The 25,131-nt window shown below is 31.1% G+C and overlaps 1 protein-coding gene across 2 annotated transcripts in view; it reads left to right on the top strand.

Moving 5' to 3' along the window:
- Positions 1-25,131, top strand: part of LOC107442776 (SAPK-interacting protein 1) — a 95,750-nt gene that overhangs the window by 49,747 nt on the left and 20,872 nt on the right. The window contains exons 3-7 of one of the 2 annotated variants that reach the window (XM_043039032.2): positions 3,982-4,057; positions 16,868-17,243; positions 18,936-19,087; positions 21,048-21,217; positions 24,645-24,806. In XM_043039032.2, coding sequence (XP_042894966.1) covers positions 16,892-17,243; positions 18,936-19,087; positions 21,048-21,217; positions 24,645-24,806 — 836 coding nt within the window. In that variant the 5' untranslated portion in view covers positions 3,982-4,057; positions 16,868-16,891. The remainder of the gene's footprint in view (positions 1-3,981; positions 4,058-16,867; positions 17,244-18,935; positions 19,088-21,047; positions 21,218-24,644; positions 24,807-25,131) is intronic. The other variant, XM_043039031.2, reaches the window with a different exon arrangement.

The following is a 25,131-nucleotide window of genomic DNA, read 5'->3' as shown; positions in this document are numbered from 1 at the left end:
TAAAAACGAGCAAAAATAGTCAAATATTTGCAAAATTTACTTTGTAGTTATTTACCGTGTTTTTTTAATTATTTTGGCGTGTCCGGTGCAGTTGGCATCTCTGTATAAATCTTAACTTGGATTGAAGAACCCCTAGGATAGACTATATGTTTTTAAATTTTCCTTAGAGGATTAACATTATCTCTTTGGTGGAATTCAAACGCAGATGGGTTTTTTTTTCTTTTATGTGTCTTAAATTATTACTTTCAAGTTTGCTGGATTGTTAGATTATCTATACAGTGGTACCTCGAGATACGAGTGCCCTAACATACGAGTTATTTGAGATACGAGCTGTCGAGCGAGCGAAGTTTTGTTTTGAGATACGAGTGACATTTGAGATACGAGGAACGGCCAGGCAAGTCCTTCTCATCCTCGACAATGCTCCTGCTCACCCACCGAACCTCGAACATGATATCCTCCAAGAGTTCAAGTTTATAAAGGTTCTCTATCTACCACCACTCCTATCCTGCAGCCCATGGATCAGCAGGTGATTTCTAATTTTAAAAAGCTGTACACTAAGCACCTGTTCCGGCCCTGCTTTGAGGTGACAGAAAACAGAAACCTCACCCTTCGAGAGTACTGGGAGGACAACTTTAAAGGTCTGGTTTCTTAGGACAAACGCCTTATCTGGGCGTCAGCGGGACGTCAACGTCNTTGCGCGCCGAATCCAATCAATTAAAAATGAAAACTGTTGCCAGCGCGAGAAAAATATCATCGGTTTTATTGATACATACATACGTACGTATTAGCGTTTTATATAATAAGATAGATTTGTAGGCTTATATAATTCACCATTTCATAGTAATGTCATACTAAACCTTTTTAAAAACAAGCAAAAATAGTTAAATATTTGCAAAATTTACTTTGTAGTTATTTACCGTGTTTTTTAATTATTTTGGCGTGTCCGGTGCAGTTGGCATCTCTGTATAAATCTTAACTTGGATTGAAGAACCCCTATGTTTTGAAATTTTCCTTAGAGGATTAACATTATCTCTTTGGTGGAATTCAAATGCAGATGAGTTTTTTTTCTTTTATGTGTTTTAAATTATTACTTTTGAGTTTACTGGATTGTTGGATTACCTATATGGGACGAATAGTTGTGGGTGGTTATGAGCGGTGTGGCTTATTGCGAATGTGATTTTTTTGTTCGATTTCCATCGCTTGATGCATTTTTTTTTAAATTTATTTAAAGCTTCACCATTTCCCAAAATGTATTATAAGTGCGTAACATATTATGTCAAGGTTTTTTTTCACCCCTCAGCTTTGTTGTCTGTTAAAATTAATAAATCATAACCTCACCTCATTATGCTTACGTAAGATTTTTAATTATTCAAAATGTTTTTGTCCCAATTATTTTTTTTTTTATTAATTTTTGAAGATTGTTTAAGATTTCTAACAATGAAAGAATCTAGGGATCTTATAGCCTTATATTAGCATTGCTTATACATCTGTTTGTCTACGAAAATGATGAAGAAAATTACCTTTTACTAATAAGTATTTTTTTTTTTTAAATATAAGCACCTAGTTGTCTTTTAGGTGGTTACGTAATATTAAGCGGTTACTATTGAATCTTTCCTAAAATAAAGCTAAAATTTCGATTTCCTAAGAAATAGTATTAATTTTAAATTTTATTTGTGTTTATTAGCTGTTTAATTTATTATTATTCACTTAAACTAAGTTTTTATTATAATAATGCTTATTTTATTCTCTTAAACTATATGTAGTGTTTTTTTTTTCTGTTTTTTTTTTCATCCTTTTCCTTCAGCTGTCCATTTTGAGTTATGGAATTTTACTTTATAAAAACTAACAGAACTGTTATTGGTATCAAAATAAATTTTATCACAAATGTGCACACGGATAATCATCATTAGCAGTGTGTAATACGACTATTCATGGAATATATACATATCAGTATATTAAATAAAGATTATTGATAAGATCTTGTGATAAATACGTTTTATTTACAAGTATCTTTTTTGTGAGCTGCTTTACAATATCAGATATCTGTAATATGAGTAGCATATGATGTAAAAATTGCAATTCTTGCTTAACAACATGCAACTTCTCTCTTTCCATTTCCCTCTGGGATGCCACTTAATCCTCAAGAAAGTCAGCTTTCAACATTTTCAGATTCACCTTTTATTCAACTCCAGATTGATCTCCAGATATCTTAGCGCTTTCAGAAGCAAGATCACATTCTGTAAATCTTCCTGGAGTGAAACGCAACTCTGCAAAGGTGGAAAATAGCTTGACACAGGGACACTGATCCCTGTGACTCTGTCCCTTAATGCTTCCAAATGAGGAGAGAAGGGATTCAATCCGGAATCAATAGTTATTCTCTGGTGTTAATCTCAGCTGAATTTCTCCTTGGGGAATGGGCCTTGAATTTAAGAAGGTCTTTCTCTTATATCCCCATCCCATTTTACCTTAGAAACACTCCCTGTGAGGACTAGGCTTTAATAGGATTATTCGATTTAAACAAGCCATTGTAAAAGATGCATGAACTGCAGAGATAGAAGAGTCGTTGTTGCATGAAATGGATTTACTGGAAACAAGAAAAGGTTGCCTTCTGTGTTGCAAATAGAAGTAAAGATACTGTTTGTGTTGTCTGAGCTTTTGCTTCAACTGAGAAAGTGCCTAGTTTATCGTTTAGAATAGTATATTTTCGTATATCCGACCACAGTTCAGAAAATCAGGACGGTTGGCTGGAGGTATTGTGTTAAATTTCTCTGAAATACCAAACTTAGCTTTCCAATTGAATCCAATTAAATATTTTCAGATTCAAAGGAGGAAATTATAATGTTCCAATTATTAAAGATGTGGAATTGTGAGTTCTCGAATTTATTTTCTCGTTGAGAATCGATATTTAATTCATAAAGATAAGCACGTAAATTGGTATAATTAATTTACAAGCTAGTTGTTTAACTAGTACTTAATTTATAGTTTAGCATACTATATTTTCTTATTTCCGACCACAGTTAATAGTTTTCAAGAAATCAGACCGCTTTGCTAGAGGTACTGTGTTAAATTTGCCTGAACTGCCAAATTTAGCTTTCCAATTGAATCGAATTAAATATTTTCAAATTCAAGGGAAGAAATTTTAATGTTCCAATTATTAATGTTGTGGAATTGTGTCTTCTGAGTTAGTTTTCTCGTTTAGAACAGATATTCAATTCATAAGGATTACCTAATAAATTGGTATAATTAATTTGCAAGCAAGCTGTTTAACAAATGTGTAGATATAAATATTCTTTTTCTCTTATAAATTTGCATTTTACTAGTCGTGGTAAACTTTTTTAAGTTTTATAAATACTTATAAATGGTGTATCATATCCTGGTTATACCCCTAGTACTCTTGCTACCGTTTAATCAGCTTTCCTAGTACCGTTTTTCATTTATATTTAATACAGTACAGCCAATTTTGTCTTTTATTTTCATTAACTTTATATCGATTTCAATTCGATTTATAGGACCATTTTGACGAGAAATATGGCTGTTTCCCTTTGAAGTTGTCAATCAGTTACAAAATTATGCGAAGATGTAAGGGTTAAAAATCGAATTCCATTTAAATTTTATTTTTACTTATTTCTCACCATGTTATTGAAAAACATATTTGATACTGTTTCAATATTAAATTGAATGTTAAAGCTAAAGCTATTTATTTTTAATTAAGGTTTAAATCCAGAAATTCTTGACAATCAAAATTTTCTTTTCTAATGAAGTTGCATATGAAATAATAATTAAAATGTATACGCATGTAAACATTTTCGTATAAGATCAAAGCTTGGTTAACATCTTAGGAACCGTTTGTTGAAAAAGATGCTTATATCTAACATGATAATTGATTAAACGATTTATTATTTCCCACATATACTAATTTTTTTAAATATTTCTTAATTGATCATTTAGTATTAAGTAATTAAAGGACTTTTTTATGCATAGGAAATCGCTCCGGGTTTTTACTACCATAATGAATTTCATGCTGTACGAGACACTGGATCAAAGAAATCCCTAAACGGTAATGTAAACTTGTTAATTGTAGTTGGATATAGCTAACTAGACTTGAATATTTTGAAAATATATTTTCTCAAATCATACAAATTAAACGAAATTATGTATTGAGAATAGTTATGTTTTATACATTATACAAAACTAAACGAATATTTATTTTTTCAATTTTTACAAGCAGTCATAGTAAAACTAAGGACGTGAACGTAAAAGTAGTAAAACTGAAGTAAAATCTAGAGTTTTTCTATCCGTTAAATATTGCTATAAACCAGGGGTTTTCAACTTACATGAGGCCGGGGGCCGCAATTAAAAACACCAGTCAAATGGCGGGCCGCAAAATTTTATATAGGACTCTTTTATAATTTGAAAGAACATTAAGTATTACTGTCAGATTTTTACCAAGTTGTACAAAACAAAAGTATTGAATTACAAATTAAAATAAGAAGTAGATTTTTACAAATATTTAATTGCATGTTAAAAAATTCTGGCTACAATAACTTTAATGTGCACCTATATATTAAACAATTTTAATATGTAACAGACATCAAATTGTCAAGATATAGAACTTACAATTATTTAAAACCCATATAGATTTTTGCGAAAATTGTCCACAAAAAATGACAACTAATTTATTTTAGTTCGCGGGCCACAAAGAAAGGCTTCAGTTGGTAACCATTGCAATAAACTAACGAAATTGAAAAGCTCAAAATTGTGAGTAATCTCATTCAGTGTCACACAATAACGCAGAGGAAATTAAATATCTTTAACATAATGAAAATATCAAATAAATGTAACAATAATTACAAATAAATAATCTATAACAAATTACAAATAAATAATCTATAATAAATAACAAATTACAGATCCCCCGAAGTAGCTCGATTGTGATAAATTTTTAATATCGTGAGATGCCTCGATCAACAGCATTATGCTAGATGATACTGAATACAGTTAATCTTAATTTTAATGGGATGAACTGCTAAATACATGTTTTGCTTAATCAAATAACTGAAGGTTTCATGGAAGCACAACAAAAAATATTAAATAAAAAAAAAAAAAAAACATTGGAATTGTTTTGGCTTTATTATATGTGTTGGTATTTGTTCCAGTTTTGTGCATGACTTTGTAGTGTTGTTCAATACTGATTTGTTGATTCGTTTTTTCACTCCATATGCCAAACGGGTGATAACAAATACATTTTAAATGTCAATTGAGACTATATTTTTAAAGAGTGGTGGTTGTTAAATTGACATCTTTTATATTCTTTTTGTGAAAAATATAGAAACGATTTTCAAACACCATTTTTGTATATTGGCTGCAGATTTTCATGTGTTTTTTCTTAAACCGTTTTATGTAGTGTTTGCTTTAAAAAAATAAAATAAAATAATTTGACTTTTATAGTTGACATATACAGGGTTATTCATAATTCCCTCCCGGGGGGAACTGGACTATCACAATGATGTGCCGTGTGACCAAGGGTTCGCACATAGAACACCTGTAATGTATGTAAGTAAAACTTGAATAGTTTCGGAATAATTTCATATGTTTCTTTTTTTTTCATATTCGTCTTCCTTTTTTTTACTATAACGCTTCGAAATCCCGGGGGGAATTATGAATAACCCTGTATGTATATAAAAAAAAATTTCTATAGACTGAATTAATAAAATCAGAAGAGAATAAAACCTAAACTATATATCATGACGTCGAAACATAGCTAGAAACTCAAAATTCAACTGCTGTACGGAAAAACTCTGCTATCCCACATACAGAACCAATTAAATTTAATACTTTTACCCTCACAAAAATCCTTCGATATAAGCAGAGAAAAATAGGAGAGAGGGAAGATGGAGAGCAAAAGATGCTCCTCCGCATCAACGAGTCAGTGATCATTCCCCGCATCCTTTCTCCCAAACAAAAGAGACACCGATGCTTGTAACTCATCATTTGCATTGACCGTTAATGACGACTAATCTGATGATAGAGCGGGGCCCACGGCACCCTAGGGACACCAGTGCACGGGGCCCTTGTTAACTAATGAAGTTCTCCCTTGCATATGAGACGGTTATTTTATGGTTTATTACTAAGACTAGGCAGCTAATAGCATCCCAAACTACGCCTTGTTCCGAACCTTTTTTTTTTCTTCTTTCCTTTTTAAATGCGTCCCTCCATCATGCTTGCTGACTTCTCATTTGCCTGCTTCGGAAAAGAAGCATATTTATTGCTATTCTTTCCTCCCCTGACTGCAAAACCTAATTTCGAGGGCGTTCGGTCTTTGTGGAAATTAAGTTTTATTTTTAAGGCATTTTTATTTGTTTGCGGTTATTATTACGAGTGGAATAATTTTTTTTCCCCTTCCTGCTTCGAACTGGAGTTGTACCCGAGCGACTAATCCTGATGGGCTGGAAACGAAAATGAAAATATCATATTGCCGATGGAGGAAGAGTAGCCAGAAGTTACGACGTAACTGGATGTTATGATCCTCTCTCTCTAACAAACGAGATATTAAATAGATGAAGTTGAGGGCACTTTTTGACACAAAATGAATATTTAGAAGGACAGTCATTGCAACTTGGAATTTCTTTTTTCGATTTAACATAATTAATTTATTGAAGAAAAAAGACCAGGGGAAATGAAATTGGCCGTTACTTACAAAATAGCCTTTTATATTTGCAGAAATGTGGTCCAAAACTAGGCATAAGGTTCAGTGGAATAATAAGAAGCATGTGCAAAGTATGCAGCAATGCTGCGTTTGTCGTATAGATTTAAGTTTCTATAAAAAAGAAATTTTAATAGTTGGATTCATCACTCGTAGTTCGGTAAATAAGTTTTTGTTTGTAGAATATTTTATTTTTCCCTATTTTGAACTGGACTGATCATGATGAGTTTTAAATTAAAATATCATTTTTCCGCTGGAAAAAGGTATATATAGAATTTACAACCGTCGTATTGTTATGTTGAGGTCGCTCACAAACGGAATATTAAATGGGTGAAGTTAAGAGTCATTTTTTTCAATACAAAATGAATATTTAGTAGCGCAGGCATTGTAATGCAAAATTTATTTCATCGACTTCGTCTAAATAATTTGATGAAGAAAAAGGACTAGGAAAAATTAAGTTGGCAGCTACTTACAAAATAGTTTTATATTTGCCGAAATGTGGTCTAAAACTAGACATAAAGGTACGGTAAAATAATGAGAAGTATGTACAAATAATGCAACTATGCTTCGTTTGTCGTATACATCTGAGTTTCTATTACTGTTTTAAATAATTACATTCATCACATGTTGCCCGGTTATCTCAAAATAAAAAATTAAGTTTTATTTTTGAAGTATTTTTATTTGTTTGCGGTCGTGGAATATTTTATTTCTTCCTATTTTTAACTGGAGGTATACCAGTGCTACTGATCATGATAGGTTTTAATTAAAAATATCATCGGAGATAGAAGAATATTTATATGGAATTTACTACCATCGTTACCATGTTGTGTTCAGCTAGCTCGCGTGTGAATTATTAAATTGAAGTAGCAAAGGCAATTTTTTGATATAAAATGAATATTTAGTAGCCCAATTATTGTAACGTAGAATTGCTTTGTTCAACTTCATCTAATTAATTTGTTGAAGAAGAAGACCAGGGAAAATGAATTTGGTAGTTACTTACTAAGTAGCTTTAACGTTGTATATAAATGTCAAAAGTAGGCATAGTGGTTGGCGGAATTAAAAGAAGAGTGCACAATTCATACCACAGATATATTTAAAAGTAGTACCCTGTTTTATGTTTTATTTTTTTCACATATATGCTTCTTTTGTGCTTTAGGCGTGTGTATTGTTAGATGCTTCAAGTTTTGTACTCTGAGTTGATGTGCAAATTTTTTAAATCCTATGTATATGGAAGATTTATGTTATGGATATATAACCGTAGTTGACTAGCCGAATCAATTTTGGGTTTACGACTACTAATGTTCAACTCCGTAGCCTTGTAATTTTGAACCCAATCCAGAAGACAAGGGATTTATTAGATCAAGTAATGAGAGAAATTTGTCTTCTGGGAGGAGTTTTTGATGGAACTAACCGCATTTGCGTTACATGGAGAGGAAAACCAGTCTAACGGCAAGGCGACTGTAGCCCATGATCCATCTACCACTTAGGATATTTTACGTCATCACAGGTTGGTGTGAGCCCGGTGCGGAACTCGTATCGACCAGCCATCGCTGGAATTCGAACCTGGTTCACCTCATTGGAAGGCGAACGCTGTATCCCCTAAGCCACCACAGCTCATGTTATAGATATGGTAAAGAATATATGATTAATGATATATGAAAAATTGTAGAAAATACATTACAATAAAGTTCTTTGATAACCTCTCCTTAAGTTGCGCTCTATAGTTTGAGAAACACAAGTTAAATAGGTAATATTTTGTTTGATGAAAACTAATCAAGCCACTATTTCTACATTAATTTTGTTATTTTTTTTATTTACTTTAAATGTATGCTGCCGGTGTAAGGAAAAATAAATAAATAAAAAATAAACCTGCATTATTAGATTTACAGTAAAATTCAATGCATCAGAACTGAATTCAAAAATGTGACACATTCTTATCAGGGTCATTATAATTTAAAATCAAGGATTTTTTTTTTTCTAGAAATAATAAGGCTTAATTTGAAACCAATTCGAACTTTTTCAGTGAGTTTGAAATTGTCTTAGAAAATGTTTCACTTTGATATCACAATTTCTAAAACGGAAAATATTCGACGAATTTTAAACTATTAAAAATAGTCGAGGAAAGAAAAAAAAGACATTGGGGACACCTTAGATTGGAATAAATTTTAAAACGTAAATTATTTTTATTTAATTATTTTTACGCATCAAACGGGTTTTAAAATTAAACACCTTATTTGTTATAAAACTAAACTTACTGGGCTTTTTACCATTTTTTAAAAATATTATTTAAAAAAACTAAGTAAAAAAAAAGGTTTTCGCGGCGGTTTCACTTGAAATAAATTTTTGTGTATTACATATGTAAATAAATTTTTTAAGGTGATTGCATCACGTTGTAGATAAACATATTTACATGATGAAAATGTTACTATTTATTATTTATATGAAAAGAAATTTTCGATTATTTTTTTCTTTAAATTTTTTAATTTATTAGTTTTTTATAATTTGAAAAGTGTATTAAAAATGATCATTTTGTGACTATATAAATAATTCCAGTATATCCATAACCAATATTTTAAAGTACTCTTTTATTTTCTACTTTTAAGCAATAAAAGTAAATCTTTCGAAGAAAAATAACTAATAAATGTTTACCAAAATTTCCGGGTTGTCCTGGAATTTTTATAAAAAACAATTCTTTTGAGTGTTTCCCCCCCAAAAAATAAACGACAATTAAACGAAATCATTTATACTAAATGTTCTTTTAAATGTGAGAGCAGTAGGACTTCTTTTAAACCGGAAAAAAACTGTTCAAAGAAAGCGAACGCATTCTGCGCGTCTAATAGTCATTTAGCAATAATTCTCTAATTGGTTTCAAGCAATAACTTCGTTATCGTGCTAAGTTAATGGGGACCACCGGGAATGTATGCTTCTAAAAAAAAAGGCAAGCTTGGCAGCAGCGAAAACAATGTTATGCAAAATGGTTGTAGTTAAAAACACGAAGAATCGAGAATTGCGTTTACTTAAACGTCGGTAAATTCTCACTTCTCGTTAAAGAAAAAAAATAGAACATTTTCATTCCCCCACGATGCGGAGGATATCACGATCATTGAAAGAATGGAACACAAACAAGCCTTTCATTCTTCGGCCGTTTGATTGGGTAGACTTTATGTTCTTTTCTGTGTAATTGAAAATAAATTGCGTTTTCAGTGTCACCACTATTAGCACGGATACTGCCGAAAATCGGTGATGGCTAAGAAACAAGTGGTGAACAACTCCATCTAGTTCACGAAATTGCATAATGAATTCACGAACATTTCATCAATGTTATAGGGGTATAAAGCTGGGACTAATTACACAATCTTCTAAAGGGTTGTACCGAAGTAGTTTTCTTTTATTAAAGGATGTTTTTAATTTAAATTTACTTTTTTACTACAGTTCAGCGAAGGTTAAAACCCATGTTGGACCACTGTCCTATTTATAGGACAGTTTAATTAAAGGTGAATAAAATGAAGGAAATGTTAAAAACCAACATTAAAGTCGTCCGAAATTATTTTGGATTGACTAAATTTAGCAAATTGTTGGAGAAAAAATGGAATTTGAAAAAAAAAATTGCTTTAAATTCACCTTTTTAAAAAGTTTCATAATTTTAATCTATTAATTAATAAGGATTTTTTTTTTGTGAAACAAACATATATAGTTTTTTAGTTGATCATCTATGATCATAAATACTGCAAGCATTTGACGAGTATTTTTAAATTCTTCTCTAAATAGGACAACGGTCCCAATACCCACCATTTTTTTAAATGACTTGATACTTCTAGAAATTGCATTCATTGAATTTAGAGAAAAACTAAGTTTCCTGAACATGGGTTTGTAGCTGAGCATGTGCTACAAAGAAAAAAATCAAAATGGCCGTCAAAGACAATGTCAATTAAAATCTTGTAAAATCCTGTTACAATTTGCAAATTGTTCGATGTTGGACTAAGACTGTTTTTCAGTTTTCCATTTATAAAAATATTTTTTGTAAGGTAAGTCAACCTTTGTACCTTATGGTAGTGTATTGCACCGTTATCCTATTTATACAACAGTCTGTGTTTTTAAAAAAATATTTAATTTTTTTTTTATGTGTGAAAGTACCTTGTTTGGCCAAAGGATAAATAGGAAAGGGAATCTTGTTTGCCAAGGTACCTTGGATTGTTCATGTTTCAATATTTGTATGTTTTTCCTTTGGTTATTTTTATGAGTGGTCCAATAAGGGTTAACCTGGATTTTTTACTAAAAATGTATTTTATAAATGCTTTGGTGGTGTGCTATGCGATTATAATTATTTAGTTAGCATACGTTTAGTTGATCAGTCAATTACTGTTTCAAATTATTAATCCTGTGCTTTACCGATTTGTTTTCCAATTTTTCTTTTATCGAAAATCCTAACTTTCGTTGCATTTTATATATATGCACTAATGCATAATTTCAATAAACATTGTTCATTTCAAAACATGTCGTTACGTCACGGTTTTGTTCTTAGCGTAGATTTTGGATCGCGACTTGAGAAGGTTAGGAATCGTTATCTTATTCGATGCTAATATGTAGTTTCATTTTTTTACGCTTCCTTCTCTTGAGTTTTTAAATAACACATAAAAAAGTGGAATTTCCAACTAATTTTCAGGTGTGACATATAAAGTAGTGTTATATGCATCAGTTTTAAAGACAAATTAGAATGCTTTTTTAATTTCATTTATTCGAATTATAACTGCATATTAGTAGTAGTTCTTAGTAGCTGATATTTTAAGTATCGTTTTCATTATGAGCAACATAAGGAGAATTCTTCTAAAGAATTTTCTTTTTTACCTCCTATTTAGCCATTGTTCAAAATTTTATGAACTGGTCTAAGAGCAGAAAAACTGATCTAACAAATTTCTTATTTTTCAAATTTCTGAAAATGTGCAAATTTACAAAAGGGACCCCCGGGATAGCCTGGTTCTTAGGGCACTGAGCCCATGTCCAAGAGATCGTGGGTTCGATCCCCGAAGGCCGAAGAATGGTTACTGATGCACGTTAAATCTGTCGGGTCTCAAAGTTCTTCATGTTCCCATAACAAATCATACTTCTGGAGGTACTGATCCAGGAGTTTGCTTGTCTTCTGGATTTGTTCAAAAATTGGAAGGCTGTGGAGTTGAACATTAGTAGTCGTAAACCCAAAATTGGGTCGGCTGTTCAACGACGATTATATATATATATATAAAAATTACGAAAGAGCTTTTTTTTTTTTAATCAAAACTCGTGTTAAGACAACAATTCTGAATAGATTCGAAATTATTATCAGATTTGAGATGCACGCGTGCATTGAATATTGCGCTAAGAAAAATCTTAAAAATCATCAAGATTTTTGGATTTTGTAAAAATTAAAAAATTCCTATCACTTCCGTCCTTACAGTGTTATAAGACTTCATTATTATAGCTATTTAGTTATTGCGAGTTTAAAGGCATCTATCGAACCACTTAATCTTAATGATGTCATCATATTTTAAGATATGATCCGTAAAAAACATTTCGATATGCTTTTGCAATCTTATTTCAGCGACGTGACGAACTGTTGTTACTTTATCTATAAATTTATTTGCTTATCTATTGCTATTATTGTCTTCATTATTTTAGAATTGTCAAGGTAGCATTTTTCTCAAAACGATTGAAACCGGAAATGCATTTTGCCACAGAAACTTCTTGCCGTACGAGACAGATGTCCCGATAATGCCCCAATTTTATTAACGCCTGAGAAAATTTTTGGAAGTGTTGTAAGGAATGGCAAATTAACCACTTTCTTAGCTCTCACAAATGCATCATGCTCAACTTTTACATTTTTGCCATAAGCTGTCAGATTTCCGCTACGTGTCAATTTTTATCGCAAAAATCTCTCAAACATAGTAAATTGGATTTATTTTAAAATACATATATGTTCTTTTATTTCTTGCAACATAAATCACAATGAGGGTCATGTTTTGCCCGTTTCTTTAAGTCAGATATCATACACTTATGTTTGTGAAAATCTCAACACCGTCTGAGAATTATGCAAATTTAACCAAACTTACATGAAATGTAAATTGAGATAAGACATCCGAATGATTAGAATTACAAAGCGATTGCGCATGTACTACAATTGCACATATTTATTTGTACAACTATCAGTAATATGTGAAATAAATTTTCAATCCCTTCATAGTGTTGCAATTTTTCTAAATATTAGTATATTAATGGGGAGTCTTCAGTAAAGTATAGATTAATACAAAATTCGTTTTAGGGGGGGGGGATTATACCATGAAGAGACGAAACTTGGTAAAGAATCGAGGAAAATTCCATGAAATGAACCGATTCCAGATTCATATCCAGGTTTTATGCAATAGATTTTTCGAAGACGAGAAGAAAAAAAATATTCCATGGAACTTCATTGTTTTCTCGGTTTTAATTGTTTGTAGCATTTTTTGTTTTACAACAAAATTGCTTTCTAAAGCAACTAGTCTCAGACTGACCAGTTGACCAGTGTGCCGTTCCCATTTGAAACAATTTTTTGGAAAATTGGGCTGAAGTAAATGTTATACAACAACATGAAATTATAAAATATGCTTATTAGTTTTCGAGGCAATTGTACTAAATTTTTTTATAATAATGGACTATAGAACAATGTATTTATACAATTGCTTAGGCTGACCTAGCATGGACATGCGTTTCTAGAACTACCGGGCCGCTTTTCGTTCAGATCCCAAAACTAAAGACAACAGCGGTTTTAAAAAGTATACCTTAGATATAATTAGTTACATTCTGTTGTAACCTTGTGTTTCCTGTTACATTCAAATGAGATTATCAATGCTTTCTACTTTGTAATGAAGCTTATTAATTTCTGGTGTTAATTATAAAGCAAATTTATTTTCCCTAATATAGATATACGCATTGTCAATTAGTGCTTTAAAAAAATAATAATAAATTCCCTCTTTCTGTTGCTTATTTTAATCAAATAAATGCATTATAACTCCTTAAAAAAATACAGATTCAATCCTGTTTTCTTAAAAATTTAAAAATCAAACAACAGAGAAATAATGTATTCTTGCATTAAGATTAACCCTAACAAAAATCCGAACATTAAATACGAATTTTAACTAAACTCCTGTTCATAAACAGCGAAAAACTAACAAGAAAGGCATTTATTACAATGTCAGTTCTATTAACGAACACCCGAGCAACTCAAGAAAGTTTTCGGCCTTTTCCTAATTGCACATATTAATGCCGCAGCATTTCCTATCACGGTAGAGATTCCAGTTAGAAGATAATTCTCTTTTTTTTTTCTGCACAACACCCACAGCCCCTGTTGTCCTTTTGTTCTAGTGCAGCTTTACACTAGGGAAGGAGATCCGCGTTAGGGTATCATACATATCATACGCTTCATCAGTCCTCTTTCCTAATGCGACCGAATCCCTTTTTGGCGAACGCGAAAAACAGAAGGCTGCATTCAAAGTCACTAATTATCTGCATTACTTAGCGCGGAGCCCCATACACCGCGGCATGTCGCATATGCGCGAAAGGGGAAATGCATTTTGATTACGGGAAAGCAGATAATGTTTCCACACTTTTCCACCGAACTAATGAATATTTCAAACTTTAATCAAACTCGGCTTCTCTCTCTTTCTGTTTTGGAAGAAAAAAAATTGAGAAATGTTTTCTTTGTTTTTGAAACATCCCGTTGTAATTATACTCCCCTCCGCACCATTCCTCTCTGTGGAACATATTTAGCGCCAGTTTGGAAGGCGACTAAAAATAAAATAATAATAACGAACTTTTTTTTTTCTTTCCTCTTTAAATAAAAAATAAAATAATGAAAATATATATCTATACTTATTAGGTGAGGCAGGGGTATGGAGTTCCCCTGTAAGACCGTTCGTTACTGTTTCGCCAGTCGATTTCAGAAGCAAAGATGACAGCCTCACCTATCCAAATTTTCATTATCAGGATCCTAATTTAAATGCTTCCTTTTGCTCCCTTTTTTTTTTTTGTTTCTTAACCTCTTTCCCGATTTTTCCTCCTTAGTAAATGAAAGCTTAAGAAAAAGGGTGGGAAAAAATTAAAAAGAATAAACCAGAAAAAAACGGGAGAATTAGCGGAAGGTGCAGAGAGAAAAACTTTTGGCGATGGAAAAAGATTGAAGAAAAAAAATAGAAGGGGAAAAAAAAATGGCGAAATATATTAAAAGGATTCGGTCGGGACGAAAAAATGAAATAGAAACGCTGTGGGTGAAATGAATGAATGAAAAAAGTTGATCATATTAAGTAAGTTCTTGCAACAAAAGGCTTTCTTAAGCAAGGGAACCGTAATGGAAAAGCTGTGTCGGAATTAGCCAGTCCCCCTATCAATTACAATAATATCCTGCCATAATCGCGTTATCTGACGCTGCGAAAAGGAAAACTCTCGTATTATCTGTAACTCTCTTGTACTGATGAGAGCGGTAATTTATGAAAGACGATAAACGTCATCCAAGCATTAATCATTGACAAAACCACTGACTTTTTTTTTTGCTTGGTTATTACTACTTTGATTATATTTTCGTGGCTGAAGAAAGGCTATAATTATTATTCAGTTTGACTTTTTTAGAATCGTTGTGGGAGGGTGGGTGAATGTGTTGACAGCAAAAACCATTTTTCCTGTTTAACGCTACCGCTAACTAAGACATTTTGGGAAGTAAAAAATTAATGTATTACTTTGCTATCTACCGTCAAGTATAGGATAAAAAATGTATATAAAAAAAGTTAATGTTTTTGCCCCTTAATGTAGATTAATATGTTTCTTATCAAATAAATCTTGGTAGTTTTTTTTTATTTGATGAAATAAATCAACAGCGTCGTTTTTAATATTGATTAATGCTCTTAATTATTTTATAAACTGTATTTATTTCTTAAATTGCATTGTTATTTTCAACTTACATTTGACTCTGGTCCAGCAACCTATAACCTAAGCAATGGGCAGTAGCATAGCTAGACTCGCAGGAACCTTGAGACAAACACACTAAGTACGATCCCCCTTAATCCCTGAAGATCTGATAGTTTTAATATATAAAGAAATGTCTTTTTAACTAGAAAGAATTTAAAAATAGACATTTCGTTTGTTGATATTTTTTAATTAAGCTTTTATTGCTCTGCCTTAAAAAATTGATTAAAAAATAAAAATCTTTCTTATCAAATTTTTAAAAGTGTCCTAATACAAATTAAAATAAATTTTTTAAAAAATTGTTTTACTTTTTTTTTGGGGGGGGGAGAGAGATTCCTTATACTGTGTGACCCATTACTCCAATGGTAGCTACACCCCTAACTGTCCATCACCTGATGAGATGAATCACATTAAACACCATTAATAGGTCCGTAAAAGTATTCAATAAGTTCCTTTTTTTAACAGATGAAACAAGTTCAATTCAATGCAATAATGTGCTGGTTCAATTCAATGCAATAATATGCAAGTTCAGTATAATATAAATACCTTTTTTTAAAGTTGATTTAGCAAATTCATTATCATTTTAAAATACATTTAAATAGTAGTGCTGATATTTTTTTCCGTTACATAATCTCCATTTAGTTTTTATCTCAAATGTAGTAGCGTTTAGTTATTTGTCCTGAGTACATGCAGAAATAAAAATTCATACATTTGGTATCATTAACATATTGATAAATTTTTTAAAAAAGAAAAATGGCCCGTAATTAATCCGAGAAATAGTATTATACCTGTTTATTAAACAAAGCATTTATATTACTTTACTGTTGTTTTTTTTTCTATTGAATCTACTTTTTTGCGAGATGCAAATACTTGTATAACTTGTAGAAAAAACGAAAATAATTTTGCTTTTTATGTTTTTATAAATAATTATATCTTTCGAAATTTTAAATTAATTATTTTATTTACAAATTATACTCTTTTTAATGATAACTGTTCACTTTCTGTACATAATTTTGTAAATATTGCTTGCAATAAAATTAAAGGATTACATTTCTAAAAACATTTCTTGAAACTATATGACTACTATGTGATATAGTTTTTAATATAAACATGAATTTGTAATTCTTTCCCTTAGCTTAGTGTTCTGTATGTTACACCTTTTTCGAATTAATGATTAAGAAAAAAATTTTCCTTTACTAGAATTTGAAAGAGTATGATGGCAACATGGCATTTTACGATGATCGAAAATTTCTCATGTCACACATCCACCATTCTTTCATCACATGTGATGACACTGGCATGTGCGAGATGGCCATGCTCAACGAGATAGTCTTTGACAAAGCATTGCGGTCCATTGAAGATGATAAGCCTGAACTGAAAGTCCTGAACTTCTACCCAGAGTCTGATCTCTTGGAACCATCACAGTCATACGATATTGTTTCTGGAATGGGATTTATCGGAGGACATAGGCATAGATCAAACACTGCCCAGAGATTGGAAAAAATGAAAAAAGATCGCCAAATACAAGCCAAAATTACTCATGTTCAGTGGAAAAATCCTCCTACTCAACTAACTGGTATTGTATTCAATTTGTAAATGTTTTTATTATTATTATTATTATTGAAAGTTATTTAAGCAAATGCCTTGTATTAAGCACAGTTAAAAACCAATTCCACAATTAAAATTCTTCAAGTCGACTAATTGTAAGAAATTTTTTTACCCAAATTTAAGCAAACTACTGCGCCGGGATAGCCTGGTCGGTAGGGCGCTGAGACCGTGTCCGAGAGTTCGTGGGTTCGAACCCCGCCGGCCGAAGACATATGACTATATATGACAGTATAGTAAAGTGACTGATATAACATATGACAGTATAGTAAAGTGATTGATGCACGTTAAATCTGTCGAGTCGCAAAAGTCCTCCATGTTCCCATAACAAATCATACCTCTGGGGGTAATGGATTGGAGATCGATCATTCTCTGATTCAGGTCAAAATTACTATCGGTGGATGTATGAATGGGTCCGCCCTATAAACGGGTGCGACGTATGGTGCGGCAGCAAATTCTTGGCCATAGATGGCGCCACTGGAAAACAAGAACAATCGCACCCCCTCTGCCTAAACAGGCATACGTCAACAACAAGCAAACTATTAACCTATATTGGTTTATGTATTTTTCTTTAATCTACTCTAATAACTTGGTAGACAACATCTTGCCTTGGGGCATCTTTCACCCCTGTGGACAGGATGGAGGAGAATTTGAAATATTAAGTTTGAGCCTCTATTGTTTTTTTTTTTTTTTTTTTTTTTTTTTTTTTTTTTTTTTTTNTTCCCCCCCCCCCCCAAAAAAGGAACCCTATTTGACACATAGGTTTATGCATTTTGCTTCACAGATGGTAACCAAGAAAATTAAAATAGGGTACAAACTGTTTTAAATGGCGAATCTCGAGACTCGCCAGATTATGAACTTTAAAATAGACATGTTTCAAAAATTTTCTTTTAAAAAAAATACTGAAGCATTTTTATTTTATATTTATTTATTTATTTTCAATCTGAGGGGTCTTTAGATACCATCTTTTTGTTTGTACACTATTTTTTCTCTGTTACAGCACCATCTGTGAAAGAAAATGCATAAACCTATTTGTCAAAAAAGGTTACTTTTTTATGGAGAATCTGAAACTTCAATAAAAAGAAATTTAGATGGGAAATTGGAATAAAATACTTGAGGCTTCAAAATTGCTCCCTGCTCTGCACCCTGATGTTGGGATGGAAGATCGAGTTTGGTGTCTGTCATGCCTCCATGTTGTGATGGCGCGGTGATCAAGTGTAGATGTAGTGAATAAAGATATGTAAAAGTTAGCACGAAGTGTCTGTGAAGTAAAGACGTTCTTTTGTAGGAGTCTGGGACTCTGAGAAATTATTGTTTGGACAGTGCGATATTACAGTGTCATTGGATCGCTAAAAAAATATGGAATTCATCTTTTTCACTTTTTTGATATCTAGCGTATATTTCTCAAGATAGTTGACCATTTCCAAACTTTTTTTACACCCTGTATACTAAAAACCTAAAGACCTTCAGTGATGTTCGAAAGTGTTGGTGACATTTTTAACGAAATCTACTGTTCAAAATGTCTCCTTTTTTTTACAACTGACCAAATATCTTACACAATCCTTGAGGGTGCAGTGGCCCCTGATTAATTTATGAGTCAATTTCTTTGTGTATTATTAAAACAGTATTGTCTTTTCATGAATAAAACTAATTTTGTTTTTAGATAAAGAGCTATCTGAACTGTTCCCTGAAAAAGATTTGTCTGAGGTAAAGAAAAACAAACCGCCAGTTAAGTCTGCCCTGAGTGAAGCGTTGGAACTTTATCCTGCAGCTCCAAATAATCCATTTGGTGAATATGCAAGATTTGATGGGAGGGTAATATTTTTTGCTCTTTTCCTCTGCTGTTGTTAATAGTGAACTTTAATTTTCAAAAAAATGACAGTAATATCATATAATTTTAATTATATACCTGTTGAATACCTGTTTTTCATACAGAGTTAAACTAAAAATAAATAATTGGCTTTAATTAACTTTACACTGCACAATTATGCATGAAACTAAAAGGCATATGGCACAATTAAAATAACTTAACTTTTTCCAATATTTTTTTTTATTATTATTTCTCGCCCTTTTTAGTGATTTTACGTTATTTATATTAAGCATGGCACATTTTTAAAAGTTTGGCCCATCAAAATAAACATTAACAATATTCAGTATGATTTGGCACTAATAATTATGCTGGGGCTCATTGTCACTTCAAAATTAACAATAAAAAAAATCAGTTTTCTTCATTGATTTTAATAGCAAACTCTAAAACTTTTGAATCGAGTCCATTGAGTTGTGGTGCTTAGGGGATAGAGCATTTGCCTCCCAATGAGGTGGCTGGGTTCAAATCCCAGAGATGAATGGTTAATTCAGATTCTGCACCCAGCTTGCACCAACAGCAGTTCTAACGTAAAGATATCCTCAATGGTAAACGGATCATAAGTTAGAGCCCCCTCGTTGTCAGTCTCATTGTGGGAAGTTTTGGTGGTCTTCCTCTTCCTGTAACGCAAATGCAGGTTAGTTCAATCAAAAAGCCCTCCACGAAGGCAAATTTTTCCCGATACTTGATCCAGGAGTTCCTTTGTCTTCTGGAGTGGGTTCAAAGTTACTAGGATACAGTGTTAAACATTGGTAATCATAGACTCAAAATTGGTTTGGCTGTTCTACAATGCTTATAAAATAAAATATTGTTTACTATTAATGTCTTTAGAGACATTATTAATAGTTTATTATTAGTGTGGTATAAAAAGTACTTACAGAAAACCTAGGTGATTCACTGGCATGAACAGTGATTTGATGGTATTAGAAATATATTTTAAGAGTGAAAATTATGACTTATAAGGAGTTAAAATAATAATTTAAGGAAAAAAGCCTTTCTCAATCTTAAATGGCAATATATTTACTAGTTGAGTTTAATTCCTGTCAACGACTCAGCAGCTTTGGTAGTGAATGGTAATAACATTACTGAATGAAAAGAAGTTATTTTGCAATATATTACACATACTATACTTGGCAAATAATCTGGTTTTTAATATATTTCTGTAAATTATACTTATTATATTTATATAGATATTTGTAAGTTAATTCAGAATATTCTAATGATTAAAAGCGCATTTCATTAAAAGTTACAAATTCTTTTTTACCACTATTCTTATCAAACAAATTTTTTTGTAATATCTTTCTCTTTTTTTTAACAAAATTATCTTTGTATGTATAATAACTGTATTAATATATAAATGATATATAACTGTGTAAAAATGCAGGCATGAGATTCTTCCAATTTTGGCAGTACTTCCCGCTTTGTAAGCTGTAGAAGAAAAAGTTTCTAAATTTTATTGTTGTTTTATTCTTTTAAATCGTGATTTATATATAAAGCTTAACAGTTTGTTGAACTGTCAAATGTACACATATAGTAAGAAAAATAATAGTGAACTTTAAAAATGTATGATAATATTATAAATGTTTTTTCTTTGGGCAAAGCAGCTTTTTACACACTTTTTCTTATCATATCTCCTCATGATTTCAGTTAATAGGTACTTAGTATTTTTCCCCTCTTGTGCTCGGAAATGAAAATAAAAATATTTTTTTAATAAATCAAGAGTTGATATATATCATTTTGGAAAGAATTGTGGGAAAATAAAAAGAAGCTGCCGGAATCTTCTTCCGTCAGTACTATTTATTTATTTATTGGGAACAAATTAGTTTGTAAGCTTTAAAAATTTCTTCTATGGTATGTGTTGCTCTTACAAATGATTTTACAGCATGAAATTATAATTAGATTCATTTTTAGCTCAATCGATCAGCTGCCTCTAAAAAGATCTTAATCTATCTCACAATGTTACCTGCTGCTGAGAGGAACTATGGCACGGAAGTCATCTGCCTATCAAATGCTCGTGTTCATGAGCTGATTGGTCTCATATGTTGGATGTACACAAATGAAGGAAAAGAACCACCACTAAAGTATATTTTTAATTCATACATGTTTTTGCTGTAGATTTTGGTTTAAGACTTTCAATCATGACAGATTTAAGTTGCACTTTTCTGCGTATGCATGCCTCTCTCAGTGCCAGATTACCCACTAGGCCATGGCCTGGGGCCCCCTTGAAATGGATTTTTTGAAAATAATTTTTAAGAAATTAAGAAAAACAATGATTTTTTTACATAATGTCATTCTGAATTTCACGAAACTTTATTTCAAGACCCACTTGGATCTGTTTTTCCAAATGTTGAAACTGTTCTTTGCATTTTTTTAACTCTTATGATAACAAATTGTTCTACGGAGCGCTCGTTTTCAAAAATGAAGGGGATCAAGAGTGAGCAAAGAAGCTTCATGTTTCAATAAACGATTAGATATGCTAAGATTGATGTTTATCGAATCAGATGTTCTCCGTGAAATTAATTTTGATAACATTATAGATGAGTTTATTGAACGCAAGAACAGAAAAAAAAGATTTTTGAATACAGTCAAATTTTTTCAAAATTTTTCAAATTTTTTCAAAATGTTATGATCATTTTTTAGTTCTAATTTAACAAATTAAAGTAAAATTTTATTTTTTATTTTTATTTTAAATATGCTTGCTTAAAGAAAAGATATATAAATATTTGAATAAATAAAAAATATACGAGAAAAAAAATTTTAATCTAAGGGTCCCAAAAATTTGAACGGCCTAGAGCCCCGCATACCCTTAATCAAGCACTGGCCTGTCTTGTCATATGAGACTGGCATTGCTCCAAAAAAAAATAGTTCTTTAACATTGGACATCAAATAGTATGTCAAAAATATTCTTAATCATGATTGTGTTGAATTTAATTTTCAATAATTGTCATTTCTTTTCTCAAGTAGCATGTTAAATAACAAAAAACATGCTGCAGACACTACAGTTTATTTTCAATATGTTAGTCTAGTTATTATTATTTTTTTTTTAATCTTTGCATTTCAAAAAAAAATATTTTAAGTTCGAAAGACATATTTTTGAAACTTTATAATGTACTTTTGTTTAACAAACATGACCAGTTGGTTACATATCTTTCTCAAGTGCATGCTAATGAAAGCATATTCATGTAATCATTATTATCTGTCGAGAAAAAATGACATCAACTACGTTAAATCTGCATCATCACTTTTAAGTATAAAAAAAGCATAAAATATTATTTTCAGAGAAATATTAAACATAAGTAAGCATTGATGGAGTGAACCCAGAAAATTTTTATTAACGAAACAATATTATCTGCATGTTTTACTTGTTACTTTTAAATGATATTACTCTTATGTTTGTTTTCCCATTGCAATTTCAAATTTTATGTTAGGTAAGTTACTTTATTGAGCATAATAATTAAATCTAATTTTTAATGAAAATAAGCATGATTAGGTAAATAAAAAGGAATGAGTTAACTCTTTTTTATAAATTCTTACTTACATTAAGAATTTAATAATATTTAAGCCTTATCAATTCTCATTTTTTTCACCTTTTAGGATTTTTATCTGCACCTCCCTTAGCATTTTAGCGGTCTTGAAAATTTTATGGGTGATTTGTTGGTATTTTACAATATTTCTGCTAATATTATCTGCATGCTGTGTTAAGAATATAAGGGTAATGTAATTTCCGAACAGAAATTTTGTCTGCTTGTTTTGAGCTCCTAATTGTAACTTTATTATTCTCAAAAGAGTTTTAGAGAGATTGGGAATTTTAAATTGGCGTTTTTTTTATTAATATTTAATTTCCACAAATAAATTGATAATATTTATTTTCTTTACTTGTCAGAATCTTTCAAAACATGTAAAATGCAAGGTCATTGCTTAATTAGAATCAGAGAAAGAGCCCGATATTTTAGAATTTCAACGCATTTTTTTACAGTTATACTAATTCAACTATACAATAAGTATTTTTAAAGTTGAAACTTCTTTGTGAAAATAATCTTGAAGTTCTAAAAGTTATCAAGTGCTATTTCCTCCAATCCTAAAGCAGAACCAATTTAATTTTGTACTTGAATTTGTCTTCTTTTTTTTTCTTTGTTGAAAAATATTACGTTTTATGCTGATACTTCATATAAGAGCTAATAAGAGTTTTAAAAAAGCTAAAAGTATCAAGAAGACGAAAATTAACTAAATAATGTTATTCGGCTATATTTTTATCTTCTTTTTTAAGCATGTCTGTCAAAGAACAATTTGTTACTATACAGGAAGCTCCGAAGTTCGACCAACAAATTCCGAAAAAGTTTAAAAAAATAAAAACTTTCCATAGAACATGATGTTGCAAGCCACCATAAGAGGGTGAAAATTATACAAAATCCATGCAAGTTTCAACGTCGCTAAAAAAAAACAACTTCAAAAGATACTAAAAACTTGCGAACTGCAAAAAGATTTATTTGAGTTTGTCTAAGATGCTCCTCATCAAGAGTTCGTCTAACTGGCACCCTCTGAAGTCAATGCACAGTCTACAGCATCATTATAATTTCTGCATGCACTGAAAGAGGCCAGGTGATGTCTACCAAAGCAAAGACAATCCACACTATGAGATCCTCTGATGTGTCTACAAGCATTGTGTAAACTAGCATTTTAAGGCAATGTTGTTGGTAAAAGTCATTGAAATTGAGATCTGGCGGACATGAGTTCACAATCTCCACCTTTCCTCTCCTTTCGATTCAGAACCTGATTGGGTTTCTCATGATTTATAACCTCGCATGTTCTATCAGAAATTTTCATCATCTTAATGCTTTCTTATACCCCTCTGAATTTGTCAGTCGAATTTCGGAACACTCTCTATGTTTTAATCAACCTATTAGCTTAAAACCTGACTACACTAAAAAAATGAAAGGTGAAAAAAACCTATCTTTGTTTTTGCATTGTACAACTTGCAAAAAAAGATCAACTTTTTATTCAAGAATGCAACTAATATTCTATCACAAAATTAGTTCAATATCCTTAATTAAAGAATTTAAAATTTACATTTTTTGTTACGTGACTTCTTGATAATAAATCTGTGCATGCTTTTTTTAATTAATATCAAATAGCAGTGATAATTTTATTCAATAACAATCCTTTTAAAGTAGCCTTTGAATTCCATTTTTAATTGTAATTGAAAGTTAGAGCTATATTTTAATGAGTAGTAATTTAATAATTTTCCAAGAATATAGTTTCTTATAAACTCACAAAATTCGTCAAACATTCTGCAGATCTGGAAGCACTTGAAAAAATGTGTTACATTTAGCTGATTATCTATGAATTGTGCTCTACAGAACATATTTGTTTTTGTGTCATTTATAAAATGCGCATTTTCTCAAATGACATTAAAGAAACCTATTTGTCATTTATGAAATATTAACTATATAAACCTATTTGTCCTAAAAACTAATCTATTTGTCATTTATGAAGTATGCATTTTTATAGATCCTCTGTTTCTTCCTACTGTCTGAAAATTGCTGAAGAAACTGGAGAAGTTGATGAAGATTTTCCTAGTCTTGATAACAATGAATATGTGGGCAAATTCGGCTTCCCATATTTAGCTTTAATTGAACATGAAAGCAGGGATCCACCTCCTCAAGTTATTATGTATGTACTACTACAACTAGTTTCATTATTTCATGTAATATGACCAGTTTTATGTGCTCCGTAATATTGATAATATGAAGTCAATCCTTTTAAAAAAAACAGGCAAAAATAGTACATTATGTGAACTACATTAATTTATTCACTTAAGTAATATAGATTAAAATTTTATCGAATAAAGAGTCGTCTCTTTATTGTTTGAGCAAATATGCTTTAAATATAACTGGAGTACACTACTGAGGTTTAAGAGAACGTTATGAAATTTGTGCATTGATGCATTCTGCCTATACATACTATGTTACTACTTCATTTTCTTTTTTCTAAAAAA

This window comes from Parasteatoda tepidariorum, chromosome 8 (genome assembly GCF_043381705.1).
Source record: "Parasteatoda tepidariorum isolate YZ-2023 chromosome 8, CAS_Ptep_4.0, whole genome shotgun sequence".
In the NCBI taxonomy this organism is placed as follows: Eukaryota; Metazoa; Arthropoda; class Arachnida; order Araneae; family Theridiidae; genus Parasteatoda; species Parasteatoda tepidariorum.
This window is presented reverse-complemented; position numbering and strand designations above follow the sequence as displayed.